The sequence below is a fragment of the Cyprinus carpio genome, chromosome A11 (assembly GCF_018340385.1).
Source record: "Cyprinus carpio isolate SPL01 chromosome A11, ASM1834038v1, whole genome shotgun sequence".
Classification (NCBI taxonomy): Eukaryota; Metazoa; Chordata; class Actinopteri; order Cypriniformes; family Cyprinidae; genus Cyprinus; species Cyprinus carpio.
The window spans coordinates 13,600,309-13,619,761 of NC_056582.1; the positions used below are offsets into that span (position 1 = coordinate 13,600,309).

The window sequence follows — 19,453 nt, forward strand, 5'->3', positions numbered from 1 at the left end:
TTTTTCTTTTTGGGTTGACTATTCCTTTAACATCCATGGAACCTTGTAATGCACAAAAGGTCCTTTAGAACATAAAAAGTGTCTTCACATAAAGGAAACGGTTCTTCTATGTAATTGCTGCAAAAACCTGATACCTTTATTTTTAAGAGTGCGCAATATCTAGGTGTAAGGTCACATACCAGACATATGACATGCATTGTAATCTAAATCAAGCTTTCAGAGATTCTACATAGAAAATGAAAGGTTTTTGACATTTTCAAATGAGCTTGAGGAATTGCATGCCTAATGCAATGTGAACTGCATTTTTTTTTTTTAAATGACTAGCATTCAGTAGGGCTCATATTGATTTCATTATACAAACCTGTAACTCAAGGTTTTGTACTGACCTTCCAGTATAAAGTTTTAAGAGTTGGTGTTAAGAAGTCTAAAACCTGTTTCCTACAGGTGTTTCCTGGAGTTTCAACTGTTCAATAAGAGGAAAACATGTTGTTAGGTCACGAATCCATCTGCTGTCAGATTTGGTCTTACCGTTCGGCCCAGCTCCATGTTGACAGAACTCCGTTTGGTAAGAATGAGTTGAATGTCCCAGTCAAACTTCAGACACTGCTGGATGTACTCAAAGCTCGCCAGAGTCTGAGTGCTTAGTAGAAATACAAGAGGCAAAAGCAAACTTGAAATATACTGCTCCATAATTTATTTATATACATATATACTACCATTCAAAAGTTTGGGGTCAGGAAATTTTTATATATATATAATATATAACAAAAAATAAATACATAAGAAAACTCTACTAGGCACTAATAAAGAACAAAACTTAGCACCACAATGATACATCCAACAATGGACAAGACCTGATAAAGAAAACATAAAACACAAGGGCTTAAATACACACAGGAAATAGACTAACAAGAAACAGGTGAAAACAATCAGGAGATAACAAGGGGTAAAAAAAAACTGAAAAAAGCACAGAGTACAAATTAAAAGTCTAAAACAAGACAAAAGCACAAAACACAGACCATTAAAGGTGCATTAAATTGATTAAAAGTTACAGTAAAAGCATTTATAATATATATAAAAATATACAAAAATATGAAAATATTACAAACCCCAAACTTTTGAACAGTAATGCATCTATGTGTGTGTATATATATATATATATATATATATATATATATATATACATATATATATATATATATATATATTAATAAGAATATCATGTAATTAATGTAATAAAATATATGAATTTATAAAATAATTTTATGTACTGTTATTATTACATATTTACATATATAAAAGGGACAATACATTAGCCATTGTTACACACAGATAACCAATGCCATGTACATAGGGCATATAGCATAAAGCTAGTTTACAGCCCTCATCCCTGGTTAGACTTTTACTTAAATTCAAAACATCCAATATAAAAAACAAACACACATCATCACAAAGAACAAAACAAGTACACATGTGTATATACAGATAACTGTGTGAGTATATGTTGTACTTTCAAACTTTGGCATATTGACATAGCTAAGCACATATGTAACTTTATACAAAGTCACAAACTTAAAATGTGAATTATCCTGCATACATATATTACATAAAGAAAATGTAAACAAATTCAGCCTGAATAAGCTTAAGGTATCCAATGTTTACATCGCGGTAGAGATTTCAACCATTGTTTCAGCTCTGTAGAGGAAACTGTGGCATTGTGGTTTATTGTTTCATTGTCGCAGCACCCAAAAAAGGCCTATATGAGTGAAGTACGTTATTGTTCTTAAACTGATGCTTATGTATTTTACAGTCATACACACAATGTCCCTCCTTTTCAAGGCCTTGCACACGCACACAATTATCAGGAAAAGACACACTTCCGATCACACAGCTGCACCCACAGCAAAAAACAACCAACACACTCATTCAACCGAATTACACCTGCGGTTCTTATCACACAGATAAACTTAGCCTCAGCTCTGTCTGTTTTGCCCTTTAAAAGAAATCAACCATATCATCAAAAATGTCAAGTGGCCTTTAAAAAAATGAAAAACAGGATGAGCACACATATGAGTGATTAGTTGTTAAGTCTGCCTCAAAATGGTGGTCGTGTCATGGGGAAACCCAATGTGGTTAAAGCAATCCACAGACATAAGTACAGCTTGTTTTTATGCAACCACAATTAAAGGGCCACAGTTATATGACGAGGAGCTATTCAGGCCACAAACCGCAGATCTTCGTTCAGCTTGGAATAACCCCATTTCCATCCACAATTCAAGCGGACTTACAATGGATGTCCTTGTAACATGTATTTCATTATGCTATTGGATGGGAACTTTTTTCAGCAACATGCTTCACAGTTCACACTGGCAAAAGCAGCGGGAGGCTGTTTTTGGCTATAACACTACAGGGAGAAAATCCGACCACTCACTCATATGTAAATTATGTAAGTCCATTTCTATTCTGTAAATCAAGTTCTATGCATTTAGAAAGCAAAAAAAAAAAAAAGCATCAAAAAGTGAGCTTCAGTCAAGTCACTTTCGATGCCTTAGTTCTTACTTTTTGAGGAACTCTGCCTGGCCGCAGATTTTCAGCAGGTAGTCGTCCACATCAATCATATCCAGGTCATCATGGGCATAGCAGAGAGTCTGATAAATTAGCAGGTCTATGGTTGAAGATCCTGAGGAAAGAGGACAACAATATTAAAATATAAAAACAACATTATGCAACTTTACTTACATGATGAGAAATTTTTCAGTATTACAGTGCAGCTTTTCCAGTGCTTTTTCCAGCACAAAGGTGCTAAAATGATACGTTAATTTTATTGTCACATTTACAACTAAGTGAACTAATAAAATTTTTCAGTGTCATGTGATCCTTCAGAAATCATTGTAATATGCTGATTTGGTGCTCAAAAAACATTTCTTACTATTATCTTTTGTTTAAATGTTTCAGTTCAATGAACCAGTTCAAAAAATTAGGATACACTGTCTCACTGTTAAATGATTTTGATGACTTTTTTAAAACCGGTTTTATAAATATAGGACATTTTCTAGTTTGATTATTTGTATTTGGTTTTGAATTTATCTGTTCTGTTCTAATACCATCTGTTACCCAGAGAGTCATTGTTTTTGTGCATAATATCCATTAATGGTTGTACAAATTTTATATAATACTGTAGTTATAGCTTAAATAGTTTCAATGCCGTTAGATACTTTTGCTAATGACTTGTATAGTAGCTAACTATGTTTTTACAGGGTTAGCTTGGCTGTTTATCATGGGTAGCTTGAAACTTGAGAAACTACAGTTTCAAACTAACTTCCCCAAAAACTGCTAAACAACACCAAACAAATGCTTGTTTAATTACATGCTAACAATACGCAGTGAGCACACAAACAGAGAAGAAGAAAAGAAACAGAAGAAGTGCCCAGTGGCTCAAAAGGTATTGGTTTAGCTGTAGCTAAATCTATAAGAGGTCATTAATTAGTGACATGTCTGTGCATCACTTCCTGGAAATGGACATGTTGCCAGATTCTCCCGATACAGTAAATTAGCACCTACTGCTGTGAATACATTCGGTGGACAAGAGACAGAGAATATAGGGAGCTGGGAATTTTCCCATGGTTCACAGCGATGTTCGTCACTTCACTGGGAGGATGTGAAATAAAAATGAGCAGAGGTAGGGATGAAGCAGAAAAAGGTTAATCCACCCTTCCCCCCATCCCACAAATTACACCCTAACTGGGCAGATGTACTGCACTGCGGTCACAGTGGGAGTACATTTGGGAGAAAACGCCCCTGTCTCTCTCTCACTTCCTCACACACCTCAGTTTCTCCGTAGTTTTTCAATAATGAATTGGGCAGCTCTGCTGGAACATGAATCTTGAGGATAAGCTTTTTTTCTTTTTTTTATGTGAATGGACCCAGATAAACTCTGAGACAGCAGAGAGGGCAACGCAATGCACAATTTCCTTTGACAAAATGAGCTGAGCCATTTCTTACTGTTCCTGGTGAAGATGTAATTCTTTTTATTTTAAAATACTTGATTCCAGTGTAAATAAGTAAGCCATTTGTCAGTTGATTTCCACCAAAAAGTGTAAAAATTTGTTAGTTTTTTTAACACCCTAACACAGCAAAGTTGACTCAACCAATGGCTTGAGTTTGAGGGCACAACTATATATTAACTATAACAATTTCTGATTTTTTTTTTATATTTTATTAATTATTTACATTTTTATTTGCCATTTTTATATGCAAATATGTTTCTAGATTGTTTCTAGTAAACAAAGGGGATGCACCAAAATTTTAATTCTGGCCAATAATATAAAATCGAAGCCAATAATTTATTTTAATAATAAAATGCTTTTTATAATACGTTTTGTTTTTGTAATATTATTTTTAAAATACAACTATTGTTCTAAAAACTGATTTTGTTTAAATAAATTAGAAAAAAAATCTAAGTGAATTCAGGAACCACAACATTATAATGTACAGTATGAAAGATATTCATTTAATTGTCATTCATCAACTTTCTGACTGAGCAGTGCTGTACAGGCCCAACTATTTTTCCACGCCCTGTGAACTATTTTGAGTTGACCTGCATCATTTTCACTAACATTTAGCAGATTTCACAGCTGCTTGTGACACAAACAGAGAGCCATGTGAGAATGGCACCACTGTCCGCATTCATCATACACTGGCAGACTGCTATGATAAAGGCATCGGTGAGGCAAATCACACCAGAGCATGAAAAACAAAAGAAGAAGACAAGTGCAGTGAATAAGTGAGAGTTAAAACATGTTCACGACATATTTCTCGGGCCTCTCTCTAATCTCACCACATGAGGCCATATCTATCCGCATGTGTGTGTGTGTTCCTCCAAGGCGGGTGAATGAAAAGCTGCCTCTTTTAATTGAGTACACAAAACAGATGGCTGGCAGAACGCCCATTCAGTGTAATGCTATTTAGAGAACTCAGGGTCTAGAGCCTCTCCAGTCTTTCCAATGAGATCCTGTTGCCCAGTTCAAAAGTCTCAGGATGTGGAACAAAAAATACAACGCCACAATTATAAGCAAGCTCAACAGCTGACATAGAATATTTAAATGATCTGTATTGTTAGATTATAAATAACTGAAAGCTGTTCAGTTCTTACCATCACAAGAGAATGTGAGTGGTTCTCTGAAGTTGTCACTGTAAACCGTGACCTTTATGCTGACCCCCAGGCCCTGCTGCAGTTCATCTTGTGCCACACACGGACTCCAAACAAAGCCTGTATTTTTGGAGTAGTCATTGCATGGGTACGCCAATCGTAGCCTGATAAAAATAGTGCGTAAATAAATGTGAAAGAATAGTCTTAATAATAAATATAATTATTATACACATTTTTACATACCAATAGCATTTTTTAAATAAAAACAAATGGCAAAATATTATTATATTACACTTTTTTTTTTTTAAGTGCATACGAAAGACAAGACACTGTGAATGGAAATACTAAATGAAGTAACTCACAAGTCAAGTATATGACAGAAGGCCGCCACTTCTTCATCCCTCTCTTCAGAAACCTGAAAGAGCTCGTAACCAAAGCCATTTGGCCTGGACCCTAGAGATACCTAAATGGGTTTAAAGAGTTTTATTTTATTTTTTTTAGTAAATATTCCTTTATCTGATTTTTATAAATTATGGTGATAAACATTTTATTTTTTTTATTTTTATATATATATATATATATATATATATATATATTACGAGAGTAAAATAAAATTTCAGCAGATATTTAAATTCAATGTAATAATTATAATTGCAGAGTTGCATTTGAACACTATGTTCAAATGCAACTCTGCAATTATAATTATTACATTGAAATTTAAATATCTGCTGAAGTTTTATTTTACTCTCGTAATATGTACTAATATGTATATCTGAAAATATCTAATGTATATATTCTGTACATTTAATTTCTAATTAAAGAACATTTAATTTTGCATACATATGTCAAATTGTTTATATATGCATATTATAAAAATAAAAAAATGATTAATATTATGAAAATGACAAAAAAAAAAAAAAAAAAAAGGTCCCGTAAAGGACAGTCTGAATGCTCACCGGATCAATTGATACTCTGCGTTGGCTTCTAGTACTCTTCTGCGCTGGAAGATAGGTGCGGGGAGGAATCTGAGGAGGAAGGGTGTTACTGCGAGCTACTGTCTTCCCTGATTTGTCCCCATTTGCTCTCTGGCTTCTATTAGGTGAGAGCCAATCCTCATTTAGCTTGCTCAGGGAGTCATTGAGGTTATCATAGTTCAGAGTGTCTCCGAAGGAAAGCTTGGGCTGGTCCACCTCAGGAGTGAACAAGTTGACATCCCGTGGGGCTGAGCTTCGATGGACAATGAACGGATCGTTCTGGAGGATGGGATTTCTGGGTGGTACTGGTGGCGGAGGCTCATCTAGAGACGGTGGCCCTTTTGACAGCAACTGCGACGTTCCTTCGAAGTCACTTTTCCATTCATCCAGAATGTAACGAGGCTCCTTACTAAATCCGGAAGACTCACTGCTGGATTGTGATAAGTTCGACACCCCGGGTTGAACGTGGTTGAGCATGGGGTCAGATCCGGAAACACCCTGCTGCAAATTATTCCAAGGAGGACTGGGAACGTGTCTAGGCAGGGAGGGCTCGCTTTTTGCAGGCGATGACTTGGTTTCAGGGGGTAGAGTATTTGCTGGGGCCTTGTCCTGTCGGTGGCGGGCGAGAGCGTCATACTCCATCTGCAGGGCCTCTGCAAGGACCAGCTCCCTCTGGCTGAGGCCGAGCGATTCCAGGCAACCCCAGCACTGCTCCCGGTCATTCTGAGTCTGCGCTGCAGACATGTTCCTGTAGGGGGTGCTGCAGTGCACAGGAGGAACGCAGAAAGGAGCTAGATGGCGCTATAAGTTGCGCAACTGTTTCATTAGGCTCTGTTAGGAGATAAGAATGAAAGAAAAATAAACACATGATAGTGCTGCAATATCTGGAGCGAGAATAAAAATGAGTCATCAACCTTCCACATAAAGATACTGATGTGCATCACAAAAAGATAATAACTAAGTAAACATGCCATCAAGTATCAAAAGTCATTGACTTGTCTGGGCAAACATTAAGAAAAATTGAATATTACATATTAGACAGAGAGATTTACATTCAAAGTAGTAGTTTTGAAAACTCTGTCTACTTTGCTCTGGCCAGCGTAGCACAAATCACTTTCTATCTGAAGGGCTACGCTGAACTCGGTGGCCAGCGCAGCGCATGCCGCGTCCTGCGTGAAAGGGCTTTAAAGTGTTGTGGGTGGTTGTCAGAGCATTGTTATGAGGTTGCTAAAGCATTCTGAAGCCCCTTTCAAACTGCACGTTGGACCCGGAAAATTGCCGGAACATTGCCGGGTCACCTTCTGAACGCAAACATGTCCCGGGATTGATCCCGGGTCGGGATCTAGTAACATTGCCGGGTTCAGTCCCGGAACGAGTGCTGTGTGAACAAAAGCCAAAACTAATGCCATAAAGGGTGTGTCATAGTGATGACGCACGTTATCGCGTGACTCTTTTAACGGGGGTTTTGTAGGCAGATCAACGTTCGCGATGAAACAAATATGTGCAAACTGTAACGAAGCAGAGATCAGTTAGTTCCTCACTTTCCGCACTGAAGCTGAGATCGTTCGCCAGCTTCAGTGAAAGTTAACGTGCCTAGCGTTTTCGACTCGTACATTACACGTCACACCCTGATATAACGTGTCTTCACGGGACCTTTACGGGTTGTGTGTGAATGCATGCACATATTCCGGGTAATCACTGGCAGTGTGAAAGGGGGGCAAAATCTAGCGACCCGAGAACAATTGCCGGGACACATTACCCGTGTATTTTTCCAGAATCGCAGTGTGAAAGGGGCTTGAGTGTATTTTGGTACTCTGGTTGGTTACTTACTAGCCCAAGCTAAAATTCAAGATGTTCAAAGACTTGTTTAAAAACGATATCAGTTTGTATTTGCTGAATGCCACCAGTTTATGAAAAACCATTTTTACTGTTGCCTTTCAAGCCATATCTGCCAAGGCGGTATAATAAAACACCCAAAAACAAAACTCACACTCCAAACACTTATTGGCCAAACAGAAAAACCTATTAGCCATATCTGCCAAGGCGGTATATTGGTCAACAACTATAGCAAAGCTCTCCTCTACAAAAAGAATGATTTCAGGTGTCATTTAAGGAGGCACCAATCTTAAAATTATGTATAATTCTATACTACTAATTCTATAACACTAGTGAGTGTTAGATGAGAGTAAAAGTCATGTAAATTCAAAAATATGGAAAACCAGCATGAACAATTAATTATTCTATCTTTCTTGTCTAGGATACCAGTAAATTTAAAAATCTTCAATATGGTACAGATATAGAAAGCACCTCTAGTATCAACAAATGGCTAAGTAAATAATTACCTAAAAACAGAAACATTTACCTAATGAAGCTCTTGAACCATATATGGATCAAAGTGCCACATGTTCAGTCGCAGATGCTAGATGTGTGCCACATGTGTGACTCTGACTTTGATTGTCTTTGCCTCTGATCATCTGGTTCTTATTGTCTTTGCTTGCTCAACAAAAGACAGAGCCAAGATGATCCTTCTTTTTCGGCATAGTCATCAGAGCAGCGCAGGCTCTTCTGCAGCACAACAGCTCCTCTGCAGTGGGGGGAAGCTGTTCTCTCTCCTGCAAGGAGACTGATGTGCCAAATGAAGAGGCGGTTCCTGTGGAGTCACAGCTGGACAGACGCTAAGCTTTGAGTTCAAATCGACCTGAAGACCTGCTGAGTGCTGCTCAAATGGGTTTAGTGTTCGATCAGCCTCATAACACATGTGCCATGACACAGCTGCCGCCCCAGAGAGATGCACAACCACTGGGCTTAACGGTCTTCTAGCCCTGCTGGGAAGGTCTAAGGTCAAACGACTGGTTTTCTGCAAGAATGATAATAGCTTTAACTTCAATAAATTGTAGAGTAGTCCTAGACCCCAAATATGTTTAAAAGTATGCCACTTTGTGTAAAATTGTAGACCACTGCTCAACACAAAATAATAAAATTATAACCAAAAAAAAAAAGAAACCAAAAAAGAAAAAGAAAAGACATTTCTTAAAATCAAACCTTAACGACTGTGGACACTGGACCCCACTGACCTTCATTTGAGCAACAAAAATAAATAAATATGGTCAAATATGGCCTTTTCTGTTCCACAGAAAAATAAAGTTATACAGGTTTGGAATGACAAGAAGTAAACTGCAACACAATTTTCATTTTTGGGTGAACTATTCCTTTAAGATCATGACCATTTGTGACCCATTTTTTTTTCCTTTGTAATGCCAACAGTAGCAGGGGCTCTATTTCTTGGCCCACAAACACAACTGTAGGAAATTCTCACACCCTTCGCCAGAAGACTGGCACCAGAACAAAAGACTGAAGAGGAAGCACAAAGGCATCTGTTTGACAGACATCCCTGGACCCTTCCATTGCTCCACATTATGACCCCATCTTCCATCCCAAAAATGCAAAAACCTGCGTGCCTCTGTTCATCTCTGTGGATCTTCATCTGGATAAATAAGGTAAAATAAACAAAATGTGTTTTCCAGATCAACAGAGGAGATGGAAGCAGCAACCTGACTGTATGTTTTAGGCCTTCCATCAGCAACTCGTCCAGTCACTTGTATAGTTCCTGCTAGACTGAACATGTGTACATATGGAGATCAGTGTAAACAGAGAGGACTCAGCACATTACACTGTTTTCAAACCAGGTGTGATGTAATACGTTTACAGGAAGTCATCTGTCTTTCCACACTGAAAGTGAATTGCTGCTTGATGCCCCAAGATACGAGCCATTGGAGTTCAGCCAAATTATAAGGCGCTTCTTTAAGGCTAATTTGTCAACTAGTCTTTCAAGCAACCAAGCATGACCAATTAAATGGCCTTTTGCTCAATGTTTGCTGCGAATGTGAAAGTTCAGAACAAAACTTCAGATTAACATGGAGAAAAGAGGTTAAGATGGTAAGAGTCAGCTCCAGGACAGTTACGCACGTAAACAATTTTGTGCAAAAACACTTCTGAAAAACCAGATGTGTTTGTAAACAGCGTTCTCAGGCACCAACAGATAGACTGCACAAATATAAATGCATCTCCTTCTAGACTGTCTTTTTGGGGCTGTCCTCCATTCACAGGAGCACTGGCCTCCCGTAGGCTTCCTATGCACAGTCTCATGACTGAGCTTTGGCCGGAGGGGTGCAGCAAGACAGAAGGGGTGGCAGGGAGGGTGGTTCTGCATTGTTCCAGAGGGACCCCAGGCCAGCCAGATACAGGCCCCCGGAATCAGTCCCCTGCTGGGATATAATCCCATTCAATCAGGGGTGGCTCCCAGATTGGCCGAACAAAGGACAGGGAGGAGTGAGGGCAGCCGCGTCACGTGAGGCAGGGCCAACTCAGACACGTTCACACGGCTTGGAGATCCAAAGACAAAGAGACCGCTGTCATCCCTGTCCCCCATGTACACCCTTCCCCCAACACACCCACCCAGCCACAAATATCACACGGCTCCCTCCATGCCCAGGGTGTTTGCCTATGCTAGTTCGAGCTGATCAGGGCTTATGTGCCGTATGCTGAGGTCTTCCATCATCAATACGCCTCTCTTCCTGTGGCGTTCCCACCCTAATATTGGTTCAAAGACCTCCAGACTATACCCGACTCTACTGTGATCTGACAGGCAGATGGTGGTGAGCTAGCCCACATTCAGCTAAGCATTCAGTAGCATTCAGCCTCTCTGGCATCCAGTGGGAAAGTCAGAAGAAAATCAGTACTGACATTTGACATATACAAAACAAACTCAGAAACCACAAATCCCACAGGCTAGTGACTCGACCCAAATGCATGGCACATCTGACCTGTTGCAAAGGAGACTTCTGGCCAAGAACGTCTTCAGACACCACAGATTTACCTGGCTCTACGTGGTTTGAACAGATTTTAGAGCTGATAAAACATTATTCGTTGCTTTCTTGCCCTGTCTGACAGGTCTTGGGTGCACGGGAGGTTTCAGAAATACAACACATGATATTTTGCACACTGAAAGACCGGAAACAGGTAAATGTCAGAGACTAATTCCAAGCTGTCAAGCTGAAATAAAGAATGCAGACTAAAATACAAGACCGATCTTGCAAAGAACACACAGGAACTAAACCTGGAAGAAAACAAGGTTTTAATCAAAAATGATGAATAACATTTTCTCGCTTAGTCACAAAACACTACAAAACATTAGTGCAGTTCTTGTTCGGCCCATGCACCATGGTGATTCAGAAACAAGCTGAATCTTGAATCAGGTTTTCAGAGACTAACCCCAAATTGTGTCGCATATACTTTATGCATCAAAACACTGTATGGCATTGTAAACATCTATCTTTCCTGTGCTTTGAGTTGCATAAACCTTACTGTAAACATTTTGTCTGTCACTATATTAAAGTATTTTACTGTAAAATACAGTCAATACTTGAATTAATTGAGGCTTGAGAAGATACACCATAAAGCTTATTATGCTGACTGTATGCATTATCAAAAAAGTAGGCATTATTTGTTTTATGAGTGCAAGAACACACAAGCTTTTTAGGAAGATCTGAGTTTTTCTTTTTTCTATGGTTATAATCAAGGCTTGTTTTTAAACGATAGCCTATATAAATTTTCTTAAAACTAAAAATAATGTAATGTATTCTAACGCAAGACTTTTAAGTTTTCTGATTTAGCATAACCGTAATTTCTTTTATTGTAAATTATATTTGTTTATATAGAATTTTAATGACCATAACTTGATGTTATATTGAGACTTTTTTTTATTAAAATAAATAATAATAAAAACACGCAATATCATTCATACTGCATTCATTTAAAAATAATAATAAAAAAACACGCAATAGCATCGCATAACAACAGACTCCATGCTGTTTTCTTTTTACAACACCTTCACCAGAACCAACAATAATAAAATAATAAAAAAAAATTATCTTACCTAACTACACAACGTTTCCTCACATGTGGCTCAGATGGTCCTATTAAATAAACGTATCTTAAATACAGATGTATTTGAGCTCAGGAGCCCAAAGTTGTCAAGTCGATCTCTAGTCAGTCGTTTTGAAATAGAAACAGGCGACAATATGAGCAAACGCCTCTGAATGCTCCGGTCAAGTATCAACGTTAAATGTTAAATGTTAGAGTATTTCGTTCTCAGAAGCTCAATCTAACACAAAGATTTTAGGAAAATTTACAGTCGCTGCGCAAAAACAGCTGGCCATACGTCTGTAACAGCGCTCTCGGTTGGAGTGAAGGAAAGAGCACATCACATACCGTGTGCACGGCCTCTTGAGCGCCTGTGTCATAGTCCTTCTCGTTTATTCTCAGGCTCAATCGCTGTGCTTTGATAGATGGTGATCAGGAGGCCCTTTCCGGTATCCAGTGGCAGAAGATCGTGCACTGATCACGAGCGCGGCTCTGTTAGTCCATATGAGACGCACGCTCTTTCCTCGCTCTCTCTCGCTCTCCCTGTTTGTCTGACTGGTTTGTTTGATTGGCGACTTGCGCTGTGGATTTCGGCTTCAAAGCTCACACCGGCCAGTTCTCATTGGAGAATGTGCAAAGACAGTGGATTCGGGTTAAGAGGAACAATAGCAGACTCTAGTGGAAAATACGGGTAACTGCATCCCATCATGACGCCTGAAATCAAACACTGCAGTAGAACTTTTTCCTTCTCCTAAAACCGAAAACGTTTTACCAAGGAGGAATTAAATATTTATATTTTATAATATAAACATACCAACCTCAACATGTTGTAATGCAATTTAGTCCTCCTACATAAAGCTACATATATGGATGCAAATTATGAGACATGTTTAGCAAGCAAGCATACCGGTAAACTAAACGAATGAATCCCCACACACATTTTTGTGAAGGAATATGCTAAATATTAAAGGTAAAACACCAATTAACAGAGCAGAAGTGAAGATTACTTATCCAAAACATTCCTATAAAAATGTCTAAATTAATCACACACAGCAGTTTTCAATGAAAAACATTAAATATAGAAGAAATAAGCCTCCAAGGCTCCTTAGATAGCTGGCCAACAAACTATCTAACATTTACACTGCCTAAACAAACTCAACTGATGAACCAAACATAAACATCCATAATATAATCAAACTGACAACACAAGGGAAATTAAGCTAAAACACTAAACAGACTAATGCAGCATGTTACAGATCCCTAAAAATAGACCATATTGGCTAAATACCTCAAAGATGACAGACTAAGAAGAACTCTCTACAAATATAGGACTATAGTTGTGGCAAAAAGGTGACACAACAACGGCTAGAAACCAGAAGATTGCGGATTCTGGGAACACTACACAATAAGTGAGGTAAGATAGAAATGCATTTTCTTGTACTATCAAATGCAATGTTTACTTTAGCAAGCGTGTAATGGTGTACTAGTTTTCTCAAATCAAACTGTGGCGCCATCTTCTGGTAAAAGCCATTTGAACTCTCCACCAAGAGATTTCTGATACCTTTTGTCAGTGTTTGTCATTAATTAATTAAATTGTTAATTGTTAATTAATTAAAGCCAAATATAAATATGAAAAAAACTCATTTAAATGTCAATAATATAATATAATATAATATAATATAATATAGAACTAATACAAATGACAAAAGTGCACAACAAAATTACTAAAACTAAAGACATCTAACCCGAACTAAAATTACATTGAATGCTGAAAATATAAAACTAAAGGTTTTATATTCAAAATATTAATAAATATTGTAATAGCGTATAAATAATACCAAAGTATCATTGCTAGTTAACAAATCTGGTTTTCTAGATGGATAATTTGACATTGATATCTGAAAAATGGTAGTTAATTGTGGTTCTTTTGCTACACTTACTGAACTAAATTAACACTCAAAGATATTTCATATATTTCCCCAGAAGTGCTGTGGTATCATATTACAGTAATGCTATCAGATGCTATTGCCATTTTGACATAGCCCTGTATGGGTGCTGGATAATTACAATATTCATATCCTCCTGGGACCTAGGCATAGCCTTTTGTCCTCTGTAGAAGACATTATATTTTATTGGATTTCTCTGAAACCATACATCCCACAGTTTTGTCCTGTACAGAACACATTCAGGGCTTTTTAGGGATATCAGATGTTTGGAGGATTGATCATAAACACACCTTCTCCTTGTTCTTTAAAAATGACTGATATTGACAAAATGATCAAATTTAGTACTCTTAGAGAAATATGATAATATTTTGTAATTATCATTTAAATCTGACTAATTTTCAAATTGTTTGTCGTAAAAAAAAAAAAAAAAAAAAATCCCAGGAAAATGTGTTATGAACTTATTTTTTCATTATGGTTTGCCCCAAGAACACATTAATATGCAAATTATATGTAATGTATAGAAAAAATCTACATAATATATAATACAAAACAATGGACATTTTACACACATATTGCATAAAGTAAAATAATATATCGAATCATTCTGTTATATCTTTCATAACATACTTGAGAATCATCTGGAACAAAAAATAAAACATTGTTTTTACCTATATAAAAATGTTGATTCTTATGCTCCAACCAATGTAATGATATTTATAAAAAAAATCACAAAACATTTTTATGGTTCTCAGGAGGATATACAATAATAAGTGTCCACATAACATAGTGTTACCTAAACACCATGTACTATTGTAGCAGGCCAATACCATGGTACCATGGTGCTATTAAGCTAATTAAACAAGATGTAGTCAATATTAGTCGTACTGTAATGCTCTTTGTGACCACTAGAGGCGCGCGCACACACAAGAGGAACTGCAGGGAAGTTTGACCTGTACATTGTGTGACCTTGATTGGCATAAACTACATGAAAACCTTGACAGCGGGGGTACTGAGCAGTTTTACTTTGTATTCCAAACATCACAGTAAAGTCTGTCAGTGCCTAGCAATTCTGTGTATAATGTGGGAATAGCAGTGCAGGCCTTTGTCTTTAAGGTTTAGTATGCAGGATTGACTTTTGCAAGCTGAGGAGTCACAAACTACAGGCTGCATACGAGATTAGATTTCCCAGCAGCTTCCAGTATATTTGTCCATAAGTAGAATTTAAACTACTCAGAGACATTTTTTTCTGCATGTTTTAAATTGGTCTGTAAGCTGTATGTAGTTTTTTTGAAGCTCCAGAGATGTATGGCATCTGGAATGTAATTTAGAGTAAATGGTATTATTTTAAATGACCATGCCTGTCACAGACTTTCTCCGATTACTTCTTATCTTCTAGCTGCATCTTTTGATACTGACTGCAGTTTTAATATTGAAAACCGCTTTTTCTAATAATCTCTGTGTTGTGTTTGTGTAAAAGTCCATTATAGATAATGTGTAGGAGTTGTCATACTGTGTCTATTTGTTGATGTTTGTGCATTTGTGATACTCTTAAATGGAGATATGCGTTCAAGGGGATAGTCTGTGTGACTCTGTTCATGCTATATGTGTGATGCTGAACTGGGCCAGTGTGTCACTATATCGTAATGGATGATGTAAAGTTTTCTATCAAAGAACACTGTGTGTTTGGAACAGAAGGCCATTGATAAAGAAAGAGTATGTCTCAGCCCTTCATGATAAAGATATTGTTTTGAATAATCCAGTGCATCTTTTTCTTTCATCAAATGACACTTTATATATAAGTTTGGGCTCAGCAATAAGAAGTCTCTTATGTTCAGCGAGGCTGCATTTATTTGATAAAATAAATAAGTAAGTAAATACATGTAATATTTTTATATATTTTAATGTATTCCTGTGATGGAAATGCTAAATGTTTAGGTGCCATTGCTCCAAACGTCTAATATGTTGAAACACTGAAACATTTCCTACTAATATCAGTGTTGAAAACAGTTGTGCTGTTCAATATTTTTGTGAAAATACTAATTTCTTAAGAATTTTTTAATTTAATTTTCAAAAGGACAGCATTTGAAAAGATTTTTAAAACAATATAGAAGCCTTGAACAATTATATATATATATATATATATATATATATATATTATATATAATATATATATATATATATATATATATATATATAGCGTTCAGTGTGTTTTAGCCTATTTAGCTATTACTAATATATGCATTAATCACGTGATATTAAACTGACGCTTCGTTTCTGGAGTGCAGCACGGATGCTGTATGATCGGAACACCTGTCCGGCTGGAATCGGAGGCGCGCCCACAGGAGCGAGCGTGGGAAGCGAGCGCGCGCTCTGAGAGGGATGCACAGACAGAGCGAAGCAAGGGAAGATATTACCCGCCTTTACCGCATTACAGAGCGTATGGGAGAATCACACTCCATCATATGTGGCCAAACCACCAGCGACACAGGTAAGAGAGCGATGTTATCACAGCGCTGTCAGGGTTAATGAATTACAAGCAACTGGCCTTGTTGTTTCCACAGGGGACAAAAGCAGACTAGATTTGTGTTTCTTTAATACGGCCGCTCGCGCATCCCGCGTGCTTCAGCCTCTCTGCGCATCGCTGAGTGATGCGGTCTTATTTCTGCTGCTCTGCGCAAATGACCACAGCCTGAAGAGACCGGCAATATCTCGCAAAACGGTAGAGAAATATAAAAGCAGTCTCATTTAATGTCACCAGCCATGTTTAGATAGATAAACTCGGGCGTTTCTAGCTGTCAAGTTGTTAGTTGTTTTTGAGGCCAAGGATGCTGTAGGATGTGAAAGTGTCGTCGCCCCATCCAGAGCGCTTCGTGTGCGAACAAGACTAACATATGCTGCTGCGTTTCATTACACGACAAACCTTCAGGCCACGTTTGATGGTAAATATTGCATTATGATATAATTAGTTGTCTCTTAGGATGTTAGTTTTGCCTGTGTGGATAAACTAACTTTGACATCTAGGGTTCAGATAGCAAATCATCTTGATATTGACAATGAGCATTATACGCTTACAAAGTATTATTTAAATGTGATTTCTATTCGCTTTAATGGCAGGATGAAAAGTTGTAGGCCTTAAATGTGTCTGTCTGTCTGTCTGTCTGTGTATCATTTCTATCAAACCATCTATAGTGTTCTATCTGTCTGTGTATCTATCTAAAGTAAGTATCAATTATTCTGATACATTATGTCTGAAAATCAATCTGAGACTCCGCTTGCATAGTTGTGATTGTGTACAATTCTGTTTGATCTTTGACTTAATAATATATGTGGGCCTACAGGGACAAGGTTTCAATATATAATCTTTTACTGCAGCTTTGGGAAACTTAGTTAGTCCACTAAACCAAACTCATTTTCCCCGTCATGAATTAAAGATGCAAAGCTGCCCACATCAGATGATATCTGTGGCCATGTGACCTGGCCTGGGCCCATATTACCACTGAGTTGGGTCGTGCTCTGAATGATCCAGAGACTGTGTACATGTCATCCCCCCATTCAGCAGTCTTTGTCATATTGTGATGAAATCATTCATGGAGGTATTTCGTACAGCTTAGTAGATAATGAAATTTGATAACTGCTTGCAACCCAACAAAAGTTTTTTATTTATTTATTTTATCCTGATTAGGAATTTATAAAGAGTAATTTAATGAGAACAGTGTCAGATGAAATCTTAGATTTGTCAGACCAAATGGTACTTCCTTTCTGCATTTTAACCAGTAACATAATCTAGTAGCCTACATTTAAAAAGTGAATGGAGGTTACAAATGTAGTCAAGCTTTATTTTTATAGCGTTTTATACAATAGAGATTGTTTCAAACCAGCTACACAGTATTAAAAAGAAAGCAACAGAACCGATGATGCAAACTTCAAATATAATAGCAGTTCATGTAATATGATATTTTTTAGGTTTTAAGTTTTTGAAATTTTTGCACTATTTATGTATTTATATTTTTGCACTATTTATGTATTTATTTTTTTATGTTTTAGTATAGCTCAACTGCATCAAACCCAGTTCCGCTTCTAGTTCAGTGTCCATTCTCTGTAAATCGCAGTGACTTCATCACACCACTAGATGCTGATATTCCACTCATTTTCTATTGCTAGCTTTGTGTTTAATTCTTCAGAAAACATCTATTTATCAATTTTTGTAGTTTTACATGACACTTTTTGATGTTTAATAAGCATTTTTTAAATATAAAATGTTACTGTATTCTATTTTTTAAGAGAGGAATTTGTCCACAAATGACCACATACTTTTACCTGCACACCCCCTCACCACCTATAGAGGTATTTTCTGCCATATGGCGAATTTTGAAGAAATCCTTTTACTTGGCAACATGTTAGCTGTGCATCAATACTTATGATAATCCCACAGACCCTAAAATCAAGCTCATACAAAGGGGCGGTCACACTGCACTTTTCGTTCCATTGACTTCCATTCATACGTATGCGAATGCGTCAGACCGGAAACGCAAGCTCATGCGAAAAATTTCGCATTTCCGCTGCGTTCCAAAGTTTCAAGTTTGGTGAACTCTGACCTGCGAATTCGCATCACGTGAAGACGGGGGATCAGTAGAATGTCAATACGTCACTGCGTGACCTCTCTGTACAGAAATTCAAAAGTTAAGGAAGCGCTAATTTTAGCCATAGCGCAGCATCCTATTTTACATAATACATCTTTAAAAGATTATTAAAAAAAAAAAAAAAAAAAAAACCTGCATGGTTCGGAGTGTCAATGGAAACAGGAACAGATGGTACATTTGAATGAGGACACATTTTATAATTTTTTATTGCTAAGTGTGTATGTATTTATAGAGAGAGAGAGACAGACAGATAGTAAAACATAATAAAACACTTTCGACGCCGTCGCAAAAGGCACAGTACAAGCACATTAATCCATGTTGTGATAACTGAGGGGAGACCGTTACCTGCTCCCGGCCCATATTCGCAGCGGTGTCCGAAAAAATTTCGCACGTTCAAAGTCTAGTGTGACCGCCCCTTTAGAGAACCTCCTGCGATTCTCTTTCAGCACCTTCTGCCACTTAAAGAAAATTTTAATGGGAAGAGGCTCACTTTTTTGGGTCAGTTTTATGTAAATAAGTCCACTTTTCTTTCAAGTATTAAATATGCATAAACAAAAGATGAATTAGGATATTTAGGAAGATTAATTGACTTGCTGCATAATATCCAATACGTCCTTAATGACTGCATTGAAATAAGGTCAAGAGATAACATATAGTACGTAATTTCATTTCTTCCACTAGCATTCCCATCTTTCCCCTCCTCCACAGCTCAGATTCACCTACTCTCAGGTTTCCCACTCTGCAATGGGATGCTCACTTTTTGCTTCTCAGGGTTTTGTTTCCAGAGGTGCTATTTTTAGCTATGCAACAGCAGCTTTCTCT

At 37.4% G+C, this 19,453-nt stretch overlaps 2 protein-coding genes across 23 annotated transcripts in view; one reads left to right on the forward strand and one right to left on the reverse strand.

Annotated features, from left to right (window-relative positions):
- LOC109072545 (phosphatidylinositol 4-phosphate 3-kinase C2 domain-containing subunit beta-like) overlaps positions 1-12,813 on the reverse strand; it is a 39,492-nt gene extending 26,679 nt beyond the window's left edge. The window contains exons 1-6 of one of the 2 annotated variants that reach the window (XM_042766317.1): positions 12,394-12,813; positions 6,106-6,954; positions 5,512-5,612; positions 5,153-5,313; positions 2,560-2,680; positions 529-640 (exon numbers count right to left, since the gene is read on the reverse strand). In XM_042766317.1, coding sequence (XP_042622251.1) covers positions 529-640; positions 2,560-2,680; positions 5,153-5,313; positions 5,512-5,612; positions 6,106-6,867 — 1,257 coding nt within the window. In that variant the 5' untranslated portion in view covers positions 6,868-6,954; positions 12,394-12,813. Of the gene's footprint in view, positions 1-528; positions 641-2,559; positions 2,681-5,152; positions 5,314-5,511; positions 5,613-6,105; positions 6,955-12,058 lie in introns of both variants that reach the window. The other variant, XM_042766318.1, reaches the window with a different exon arrangement.
- Positions 12,814-16,319: 3,506 nt separating this feature from the next.
- Positions 16,320-19,453, forward strand: part of nfasca (neurofascin homolog (chicken) a) — an 83,450-nt gene continuing 80,316 nt past the window's right edge. For 8 of the 21 annotated variants that reach the window (XM_042766329.1, XM_042766331.1, XM_042766324.1 and 5 more), the window contains exon 1: positions 16,322-16,479. The gene's annotated coding sequence lies outside the window, so the exon portion shown is untranslated. Of the gene's footprint in view, positions 16,480-16,566; positions 16,931-19,453 lie in introns of those variants that run through there. The other 13 variants (XM_042766321.1, XM_042766325.1, XM_042766323.1 and 10 more) reach the window with 5 other exon arrangements.